General features: G+C 36.4%; 1 protein-coding gene across 11 annotated transcripts in view; it reads right to left on the reverse strand.

Moving 5' to 3' along the window:
• LOC109862073 (gamma-aminobutyric acid receptor subunit beta) overlaps positions 1–12228 on the reverse strand; it is a 58010-nt gene extending 45782 nt beyond the window's left edge. For all 11 annotated transcript variants that reach the window (XM_020442027.1, XM_020441980.1, XM_020442019.1 and 8 more), the window contains exon 1: positions 11994–12228. In XM_020442027.1, coding sequence (XP_020297616.1) covers positions 11994–12082 — 89 coding nt within the window. In that variant the 5' untranslated portion in view covers positions 12083–12228. The remainder of the gene's footprint in view (positions 1–11993) is intronic.
• Positions 12229–12260: the final 32 nt, after the last annotated feature.

The raw sequence follows: 12260 nt of genomic DNA on the forward strand, positions 1-12260 counted from the left end.
ATAGCGCATTTATTTATTCCCACATCCGTTTTATACGTTACAAAAAAACAGTTATTATATTAAATTAACTGTCCCGGTGTGAACTGCACGTTCGAGTAAGATATATCGACTTTTTGATTCAATAGAAAAAAATTGTTTGATAGAAAAAGATTGTGGTTTATTCAATAAACCACATAAAGAGATAAGTTTTGTCGGAGATATTCATTTTTATTACCGCGTGTTACGCATATGCACTTTTTATCTTTCATCCGTGTCGGTTGGACTTATAGAAATTAAAATATGAATTATTAGAGGTTTAAAAAAACTATAAAATAATTGTGCTGCGCAAAAGCATCATTAGGTTATATCAATATTAGCGTTCGAATATAAAAGTTTCTGTGATGATGCGATCTTCTCGTCGCATTATATATCTATATAGTCGCTTTCCTATCTATCCTTCGTCATCGCAGAGTGTCGTTAATATCTTCCGAGCCGATCGTCACGGTCTGATCGGAAAGGTAAGAGGCCGTTTAAAGCGCATTCGTGCTGAGTGCATCTCGCGCGCGCAGAGATCCGCGCAAGGGCAGACGTCAGTAATGCACTTTCCGATAATGTCGTCGCCGACGTAATCGCGGCGTACCCCGTGTGTCCATAAATGTTTGTGGCTCACAGACAAACGCATTTACACGGGCGAACAACCGACTTTTTCAGTAAGCAAAGATGAACAAAACGATTTTTAAATCGATTCGATTTATTTTCTGCTTCTCATGTTATTTTGATAAATTAATATTTCTTCCTCCAATTGTTCGTAATAAAGTGGGCAAAAAATCAATTTGTGTGTTTGTACTTTTATTGTTTTTTAATTAAAGCAATCGAGGAAAGAGACAAGTATCAGACAAGTCGCGCTTGTAATCTATTACCTAGACATTAATTAAAAAGCTTCGGATATATCGATCATGAATATTCGAGCTTAATAACACTCCGATTTCGATATATACCCGTCCGTGTGTGCGTGTGTGAGACAAAGTACATACACGAATACATGGAGAGAGTTCCATATGCAACGCTGCCCGACGCCTGGATTACTCTGATTTCTCGGTTGTGTCCAACGAGTTTCATCCGGCTACCGGACGTGGATAAGGAATTAACCACGTTGCAGGATGTGTGTGTTTCGTGAAATATACGCGCGGCTAAAACCGGATAATTAACGTCATTTATTAACGAGGTATTAGAATCAAATAACTGCGAACTTATTAATTTTATGAAGATGATTTCTATGTATTTTAATGGCGATTAATTTAATGGTGACTTGCTATAAATAAACTTTATATTGTGCAGAAACTTCTTATTAATAGAATAAATTGACAGAGTTTGAAAATTAATTATCCACATGATAATTTATATTAATGTTGTCTTTCTTTTTTAATGTAGAGTTTATTTGTGTAAAAACATTAACAGATCTCAGTTTTTATTTCGATTCGATTGTAAAATAAACAGCAAATTGAAATTTTAAAATTATGAACATAATTGATACACGCAAATTACATAACGTTAATGGTTTTTTTTAATTAATTACAAAGCTTGTAGACGCAAACAATAATTATGTTCAGCGTTAATTCATAAATTACTACAATTAGTAATTTTGACACACTGGTTAACTGAGTTTGTATGTGATGTACATGTATTGATCATGCAATAATCTGTAGCTTCGATTTGCAATACGCTTCAGGTGCGCATGAGATATACAAATACGTTATTACTAATACTTGTTTTATTTGCGAAAAAACTATAGGGGAGAACTATTCTGACTTCTCTAAGCACATAATACACATCCTATTGTAATTAACTGTACATATTTAATCAAAAAGAATATCAACATTAATCAATAATTAATTTTTTCTTTTCTATGATCTATATATGCGTTCTTAATCGATTACTTGCATGCGTCGATTCGCGACGACACAAATCGCATCAATTTGACGTTACCATACATTAGCATTTTGATCGCGGAATTAATCGCGGAAGAGAAAGAGAGAGAGAGAGAGCGAGAAAGAGTCACGGAAAGAAAAAATTTAGTCGTGCGAACTTACTTATGATGTGTGTATGTTGACTGTGCGTGATAATAAAGTAAGGTCGCCGTTAATATCGTGCCGTTTTTACTCAAGGTATGCGCGAGTCGATCTTGGATCGTGCACGCAATCGCACAGCTTGGAAAGCACGCTAAAATCTATAGCGTAAAAAAGTGAGAAACCTCAAAACTACTTCGGGAATCTCGCGTACATTATATGACTGGAAATTGATTAAAATATTTTAACTTCGTATAAGTTATTATAAAAATTTGTAGCATTTACGTGAATTCTAGTTGTATGCAGAAAACTCTGTTTTTATTGAGACAAAAGCGCCGCTTCTCCTTCAGGTTTTTAATTTACTTTACCTGTTTTTACACATTGTCTTTGACATATAAAAGAGTACTTTTATTTTTTTAGAATACGAACATGACGTACAGTCCGAGCACTAAAAAAGTAAAATATATACTTTTCTATCGAATTGGATAACTCGCAAAATGTAAAGAAAAAACAAGTATAAAGAACTTATCTCGTGCATTGCACGCAAATATTTTTTTTTAGTTCTCACTATTCGACATATTCGCTTGTCCACACGCGTACAACTTCTAAATATTCTCTTTCTTTTGCGTACACATTTTATTGTTTTGCTCGATTTGTATTTGTAGTATCATTTTATCAATTTTTCTTCCCATCTACATCACATGTATCATATTTTTGTTCAATGCGTTCATGCAGCTGTGTGGGTTAAATAAAAATACAGGTTTCAAATACGTAATATACATTGACGCAAGTTGAGGAATAGAAGTCTGCGAAAATGAGGCGATCGCGTGCTCGCACAAGAGTGCGCGCCAGTACTGCAGTGTATTTTGCGTGTCTCGTTTTACAAGGAGTCGTAAGCATCGGGGTGCTTTCTTATTATTGCAAAAAATTTATGAGCGAACTCAAAATCTTATCTATCGTATACTATTTTATATTTTTTGTGCGTGTTTTTTTATATCACTGTCTTTTAATTTTCACTTTCATGTCTCGCGAATACAAACACGCTGATACGTGCTTTTAAAATGTACAAGAAAACATACTTGAGTCACCGTATATATTGATACTATTTTTATTCGTGGCATGCATTCGTGGCAGCTTCAGCAACGTATGTTGTCGGTTCGATAAGAGTGCGCAAGCAAGTATACAGCAGTTAATTATATCAATGCCCCATTAGCGTGCCAGTATACCGCGTGATTGCTGTGGCTTTTTATACAAGGGAGGGTTTGTCGTGTCGGTGTCGACGGTGCTTTTTTCAGCCGGCTATATACTCCTTGACTCTCTTACAAGAGAGGTCCGTGTAAATACAGACCAGCAACTACATGTACGTTCGCCAGAGAAAAATCTCATATTGTATCGATCGCCGTCAATTATGTGATTGTTTAGGGAGCAAGGAAGATTTTTTTTTTCTATGCAGATATAGATTTTGTTTTGCCATTTGCTGTTGATTCCATAAGAATAACAAACGACATTAAGTTCCGAATTCAAAAGTTCTTGTTTAGCGATTAAACTAAATGTAAATTACTAATTGTTCCGTATAATTGACATGGTGGTTTTGCGCTGATGACGCGACGTAACGCGGAAATACGGTCGATAACGTTATAAATATTTCTCAACAACTTGGAACACGTGTTCCGACGCTGATCAGAAATTCATAATGCGCGTCGGAAGAGAATAAAAGTAAATAACCTTGACACGCGGGATACAATCGATGTGTGAAGTTGCGTGGGATATGATCACCGGTGCTAGAAGATGCGAGATTACGCCGCAATTTTATATTTATAGTTTATAGTTGTTATTGGTATACGATGAGTGTGATCAGTTAGAAGTTGGCTCGCGTTTTACTAACGGCGATTCGCATTTGCAAACTGCCAATCGCGATTAAACAGTGTGATATTAATCGGCTGTAATGTAGCGCAAATTGCGCACTTTCATAACGTACTCGCTCGCAACGATCATCGGCCGTTTTTCGAGCCGCGCTCGACTCTAATGTCTCGACAATGTATAGCTCTTTCTCCTTTAAATTCATGCACTTACACAAGATGCTATTGTACTTTTGTTACCGCTAGTTAACCCTGGAATGTGTAGCCCTGACTCGACCTCGTCGGCGCTTCAAGTATTCCGAACGTATAAGCGGGTTAGTCGCTCGTGCGCGCGGCGCGGCGAACGGACGATCAAGGACGTAGACGTTAGTCGTTGAGGGTGATGTCCTCGCCATTGATTGGCAGCCCTGGCCGCGCTCTCGTCAAGGTTCCGGCATGCAGATACACGGTCGCGATTGCGGGTTACGTCGGAGGCCGGCTTCTATTGTCACGACTGTTATTTCTGGTCAATAATGTCGATGTACAGCAAAATGTATTTTGTCCGATGTACTTCGTCCGTTGAATTTGCATGTTAAGTCGCGCGACGTCCAATACAGATTATTTTACATTTCTTTCAAAGCCGTTGTAAAGTTTGTGTTTTTGTTTAAGAACCCGCTGTTTAAATTAACAGTAAATATAATATATTTCTCAAATTAGTTCTTTTAAATAATGTAGATAATACAAAACAAATATAAAACGTCCTTATAGTTTCAAGAATACAGAACATATCTTTTTTTTTCTTTTTTTATATTTCTTTGTTTTATATTTGTTCATTTACTTAACAAATGTCATTCATGCGAAATAGGCATCATAGGTTATTTTGCTATCTGATGTAGAGAGAGAAATCAGTGGAGAGAGAATAGATAGAGTGGTTGCTTCTGATCGGCGAGGCGTGTCTACTGGACTGTTTGACGTTTCCTTTGAAACGTCGTTTCATTTCCTGCCCATCGGCACCGATGCCATCATTGGCAATAGACAGCAAGATGGACGTCCGATCGAGATCGCGACTTTAAGGTTTTGCACGACATACCGAATATTTTTTTCGTTTTATCAACCGACTCCGATATCGATAACGCGAAACTTTTATTTTTGACATTTATAGTTTCGCGCCATTTTGCATAGATTTGACACGGAGATTTGACTTGAACTTTATTGATTTTGATAAAGAGTTTAGACTATGTTACTCATACTTAAGTTTATTCACATATGTGCTTGATTCGCAATATTATGAAATGATTCGCTCTTCTCGCTGACTTTATTAAACGCGTTTGTCTTTAAAGCGACGTTTCGTTATATAACCAAATTTCATCATGTAAGCCGAGCGACGGCAATGCACTCTTTCAGAGTGACTGATAGGTCGCGAGTATTTAATTCAAAAGTACAAAAGTACGATGACTGGTGCGAAGACGTTTTTCGATAGGATCTCGCATCGATTGCTGGTCGACAATGCCATACATATATTCGCGCGCGTATATAACACAACATTATGGACGTGGGCCGTTGCGCGACTCGGTTGACCGAGTTTGCGTCGGTGTTGTGTGGAGGTCCCATTGATTTCCTGGCCCATGTCAAGGCTGCACGCGAGAAACCCCCGTTCTCCATTGCCACCCACAACCACCTCCGACAGCCCCCTTTTGACTTCCCGCAAGACTGCTCTTCTCTTCTTTCGCCGACTCTGTCGCTTTGTTGTCTTTGTTCGTCTTTGGCCCCGGCACGCGTACCACGAGGACGCGAATATAGCCAATATTTCTCGATTTGCATCGTTACATTTTTTATGTTATTCATCACCTTGTCGCATTTCTGGCCGCCGCCGTCGCCGGCCGTGCAAAGGAAAGCTTTCACAACTATGTTTCTTCGTAGAGACATCTTCGCGATGCGTATAATTATCGGGCGGGTTCATAAAATGATGATCTATAAACGATGATAGATTCCAAAAGTTTCTAAACTGCATTTATTTCGCACACCCTTGTAGCAGTAGTAATAATATTTTTTATCTCATCTTCTGCTGTTGTTATTTACATACGAACCTAAGCTTCGATGTTCTTGATAAATCCAAAAAACAACAATTTTGTGACGTATTTATAAATGCATTTCTACACGAATAAAGTAAAATAGCGGGAATAAACCATTTGTTTATTTGTATGTATGTATGTGTGTATATGTGTGTACTGACGCCGACTTATTTTTTATCTGTTCTGTTTTCTTGATTTTGCAAGGTACGCTGATAAAAGTTGTCTCTGTCAACACATCAATTCGTGATTTTTGTATATTATATCGATTGGTTTTCTATATTCACTACTTGTGGAAAAACCGTATATCGACAAATCAACTTTTCTATGTGCAGTGTAAGTTTATTTCTTCGCTTAGTTTTGCTTAGTTTTGCTTAGTTTCAAAAATGAACAATTAAACATTATTCATATACACAAGGTGTTTGAAAAATTTTGGTACAGCTGTAAATGTAAAGATTAAATAAGAGTCAATCTGAAATGAAAAATTATAATTTACCATTTTGCAAAATGTACAATATTCATTGAGTTATTAATTAATAAATATGAAGGCGTGGTGCGGATTCTGTAGGTGTGTATAATTTTCAGTTGTAAATGTTATCTTATGCAATGTCTTGGCAACAAGAAGCGGAGAAAACAGCGAAAAATAAACGAAGCTACTATACAATTCATCTCGTTTATATTAATTCATATTAATTTGATTATGCGATCAAGTCTTCAGTGTGTTCTGAGTATTTTTGCGCTGAGTATTTTGCGCTCATTTAGTGTCTAACCGTAATATTTGTTTACTGCATCACTTTTTCTTGGCTATTCTTTCACTTTATTCTCAATCTAAAAAATTAAGAATATGTATATATATCTTACTTATGTATGCGTTGTTCGTAATTTTACCTTATTCGCTCTTGCAGTTATTCGCGACCGTTGACGACAAAATAATTTGGTTTATTTCATTCCCATCGCGGAATCTTTGTTATTCTCCTAGTGGTAATTTAAAAGTAATTTGGAAGTGCAGCATCTATGTGTGTGTGTATGTCACGACACGGATTTTGCAACGTAGCGGTCATGTAGACAACGGCCGCGCGAAAAGAGGGGGCGGAACAACCGCATATTAATCGTGACACTTGCCGCGCGGCGCACGAATTTATGAGCGCAAAAGCCACGCGAGTTAAAATCCCGAAGTGAACAGGAAAGTCTTCATATCGCGTGACCGCTCGAACTGTGTGTGTTCGACCCTCTGTCTCGGTTTAATGTCCAAGTACGTTAGCTAGAAGTACTAATGACTTTGATCACTACGTATCATCTTCGCGATAAAATGTGCCAATTAGACGTATATATGCAGAAATAAAAAATAAAAATATTTAGAATAATTAGAGACAATATCAAAAAATTGCATTATTAAGTATTAAATATTTATACCTTTGTTTTAAAACACAAATTTTTTTTTTTATGAAATACGACTGGTAATATTAATTATAAGTTCACTGCTGATATAAGAAAGAAGGCGGAATTTATTAGCTCGAATGTATCGTTTGATCAATCCAAGACAAACTACTTAAATAGATAAAATCATTGTTATCGAAACTATGGTTATATGTACGAGTTGCTCAACGGAATATAATACTGTGTACGCCAGTAGTAAAACACGAGAAACAGTCAGCCGCATCCGCTCTCGAATACTCCGCACTGCTCAGCCGGATATTACAGTTATCAAAGAATATTCAATTTGGAGCTAACTAGATGGGCTTGCTTGATGATCCGTTTTCTTGTGTCTTCGTTCGCGCCTCTTCGCCGTCGAGTTATCGGCTCGCCATTCCGATTAAGTTTGAAGGTACTATCGGAAATATGTTTTGTTATATGTCACCGCATCGCGATCTCGCCGAATGTCATAACGTCTCAAGAAATACAATGCGACGTGGCGGAAATATTTGTTTTTTGTAAAAGTTGGATATTGTACAAATCGTGCAAAATCAGATAGATTTAGCATTTAATGTTTTATGTTTATATTATAATATTTCTAAATGAAAATATTTTTTCTACTTTATATAATATTTTTACATGGTTTAGTTTTACATATTTACATATAGTTTTTCTAATTTTATACTCTCTATAAAAAGAATTTAACGGCAGTAATTTTTTCAAGAAACACTACATTTCTCTCTGTCAAATGTGAAAAATTTAGAGTTTGTATAAAATTTACATTTATATGTAAGTATTCCTTCTTTGTTCTCTTTTTTTTTATATTGTTTCTAAACTATTATAAAATTATTATTCTCTATTTTTATTTTAAGTACATAAAGTATAAAAGATTGCAGAATTAAATAGAACAGAACTATCATTACGACACATAAATCGTGACATAAATTGTTCAGGCTGTGCGACTATTTCATCAATCATCCGCATATATAAACGCATTAATAATCGTCCACTATTAAATATGCATTGGCTGTTTGCGAACGAAGCGTCATTTTCTCTGATCGTCTCTTCGCTATACCACTGTATGTCCGATTTCTGTCAGCCTTTATATGCCAGCTGCTAGACACTAATTGTTTACGTAAAATGCTCTGTTCTTCTTTTACATTAGTATAACTACTAATTATCAACTGCATTGGTACACGTGTGTGTTCTATAAAGAAATGTGACTTTTTTTTAAGCAAATCATTATTAGATATTTTTTCTTTTTTTTAATTATACATATATTTATATTTTAATGTGTTTTTTGAGCCGGTAAAAAATAATTCACTAGCATCAATTTATTTACAGCTATATTACGGGAACGCAGAACATGTCGTGGTAAAACTGCAGAAATCCTCTTTTGGCCCGAAACAGTAATGGAAAAACACTCTCGGTGAGATATCAGTTGTCACAATTATCTTTCCGACGGACGGTAGTGTTGGCAACGCGCGCTCGTAACATAGGTCAGGTTAGAAGAGTTAGACGTGCGAAAGAAAACAACAATCCGTTTCGTCACAGAAGTGCCGCCGCTGTTGCGGAAAATAGGTCAGTTAGAGTCGAATGATTTGGCGTGATTTTGTCTGTTTCCGTGGTTGGCGATACTCTTACGATGAAAACACGACGATTTCAATTCCGGAAGGTTGCCAAAGGATGTTTCTCTTTCTCTCTCTCTCTCTCTCTCTCTGCTTCTCTTTCTCACGAGGGAGAATCACGTCGATGTGAGATATCATAGATTGATAAGTAGTTTTCTGAGAATTTTTGATATTTTCGGATAATTGTTATTGTCTTGCATGTTAGTATTTTACCAAATTCAGTGCATTTATTGCAAAAATACTTATATATTTTCATTTTTTTAAATATAAATTTACAGCATCTAGCTGAATAAATTCTTGTCGCTATGAAATTCGCGACTATTCCCATACAAATAAATACTATTATTAAGATTAAGTAACGGCTGTCGTTAGAACGTTGTCGAAGACTCAACTAAAGATGGCGAGCAGCATAATTGGAACTCGAGCTCAGTCCGGATAATATGCGGTGAAGCAGAAAAGTTGGTTCTCTCGTTGTATAGAGAACGGAGCGTAACACACTGGTCCAAGAGCGAACGAGGGTGGCGACGATCATAGTCTCGCCGTGTTCTGATGAGGGTAGTGGCGTAGGAGGATTTGGAGCTCTGCTTCGTCGGGAGCACCCTCTTGCTCGAGAGCTCTACTGCGATCACCGATACACACTACAACGTCACGTCGTGGTTGGTACTCGTATAGATCTAGAGAAGACCGGAGAGAAGCGTCGTGCGCCTCTTGAGAAGGAAACAGGTGGAACGACCGAGGCTCGCTGGAAGAGCGTAAATATTGATAATCCTTCCGACTACATGTAACTACTAGTTTACCACCTTCACTGAATATAAATTACTATAAATTGAAACTATTTTGAAATTGGCCACAAAATTGGTATCTCTCTGTCAATGATATTGCTCAATACTTGAGATTTGCGCGATATTAAGGTATTCGAAGATTATAGAAGCGCTTTTAATAAACTTGTATGTCATTAGATAAACTTGAAAGTAAAAACTTCGAAAGAAGGACTTTCTCGCAATCGCTATTTTTTATATCATTTTAAATAAAACAATATACATGACGTCTCGTTACATTAAGTGCAACTTTCATTTAGAAAATTATATTCACGCTACGAGTATACATAAATATGTTTTTTTTTTTACTGTAAATCAGAATCTTCAATGTGTGCTTTCCACGTTATTTTTATATCTTAGATTGAGTACGGTAAAAATAAATATCAATTGATTCCATAGCTTATTTACTCCTTTATGTTGATTTGTGAGCAGATATTTAGAACGTGTCGATAGAAAATGCGAATAAATCATCCGATACTGAGATATATTTCAGTAGTAAAACCGTAGCGATCGCAACGGGGATGAGAAAAGAATATGAGTGAACAGTGTCGTCGAACACGTTTCCAGCGTGTCAAATGTTTCGTGCAAAGTAATCAATAATGTTGGCTCATACTGCACAAACGTTAGCTACATTTGCGGATTATTAATACGTGCTACTGGTGAGAGTCGGGATCGACGGATGAGCAAACGTTTTCCAATTTTAGCATCAATGTAACTCGCGCTTTGTCTCCACCGCTCGTGTTCTTTAGTTCTTCTACTTATCATTTATAGCGTTTTAGTTGTGTCGTTATAAATAAGTAGTTTTGATGCTAAAATCTTATATATTTTAAATGTATTTTTGCTTTTGCAACTTTCATTATCGCAAAAATTTTTCGGAAAAAGATAAATAATGAAATAGAAAGAAAACAAAATTTTTAATTTTTATTAGCACAGGATACATACATAAGATATATTTATTTGCTAAATTTAAATGATATTGTATTGCAATATATAATATCGTATTACACATTATAGCATAACCGTTGCGCGATATACAAATTTAATTATTAATTAAAAATTTAATATTTGTTTTATAGTATTAAACTCTTCGATCAACAAAAATCGATCAAAAAAGTGGCGTTTACACGTTAAGACGATCAATATTCGATCGTATAGCATATATATTATGATATATATTATGCTTATTAAAACAGCAATATATTATATACATACATGTATATATATATATATATATGTATGCAAATATTATGCTTATCAAAAGAGCAAAGAAAAAGCTTTCTTATCGTCGTTTTGGAGACACGAGGGATGGTATTATGATCATAGACGGTAGGCGCACACACACACACACACACACACAAGTATGCAACGTGTCTGCAAGTATCCGCTCATTTATATGCAATCACGAAGGTGCATCCAGACTGTAGAGAGAAGAGAAGAGAGAGAGAGAGAGAGAGAGAGAGAGAGAGAGAGTGTGTGTGTCGCTCTCATTGTAGCCCGTTATGTCAAAGGCTAAACCTATCTTGTTTGCACTTGATAATAGACAACGGACGAGTTGACGTCAGATACGATCGTGTAATAAAACTTTGTTTTTCTTGTCAAAGTGGCATAATAAATGACGCGTATCGTAACAATGCCATTCGTCATTATTTGCCTCAAAAACGTAATATTTTATCCAACAGTATATATTCAGACATCTTTCTTTTAAGAATATTTAATTAAGTTTGAGAGAGATACGTAAAGTCTATCTTTCTTTTTACATGTATATATTTACATTTGTTGAAGATTGAATAAATTGTCTAAACAACTGTTGATAAAAATCACATTTTACATTTTCAAAGCTTTAAATGTACGTCAACGTGTCAAGTTTATTCTCACACTTCGAACATTTATTCTGAAACAAGCGGACTAAAACACTATATAATGCCACAAAAAATGCTTGCGATGCTTCACAACTGTGAAGAAGACATCAACTCGTTGCCATGACATTTTTTAGAATCCTAGAATTTGATATCGCAAACAGTCGCGTCTTGTGCATAAAATAATGCGTATTTTGAGATATGTTATTGCAGGATTTGAGTGAGTTAACTGCCACCGGAAAGCGCATGCCAACTTCAAAGCGACTATCCTATCATGTGTGCCTACATATGCTTTCATGTGTATATAAGAAGCAATAATGACTTACGCAGCGTATGCAAACGGAGCTATGTGCGTGACGGGAAGCAGGACGATCGTGGCCGCGAGTAGAACGAAACTTCCGTCAAAGAACCCCATGATTGCAGTCACCCTTGGAGTCGTCGTTTTAGAGACGAGGCACAACCCCGTGTGGTTGATATGGCAAGGACGAAGACGGCGACGAAGGGAAACGTCGACGGCTGTCCCGAGGCGTTGCTACCTGGCGCGTTGACCCGGCGTCTCTCTGCGTGTCGTCCGTGTCTCACCCTCCCTCCCT

Source organism: Pseudomyrmex gracilis, unplaced genomic scaffold (genome assembly GCF_002006095.1).
Source record: "Pseudomyrmex gracilis isolate BER0280 unplaced genomic scaffold, ASM200609v1 scaffold_9, whole genome shotgun sequence".
Taxonomy (NCBI): Eukaryota; Metazoa; Arthropoda; class Insecta; order Hymenoptera; family Formicidae; genus Pseudomyrmex; species Pseudomyrmex gracilis.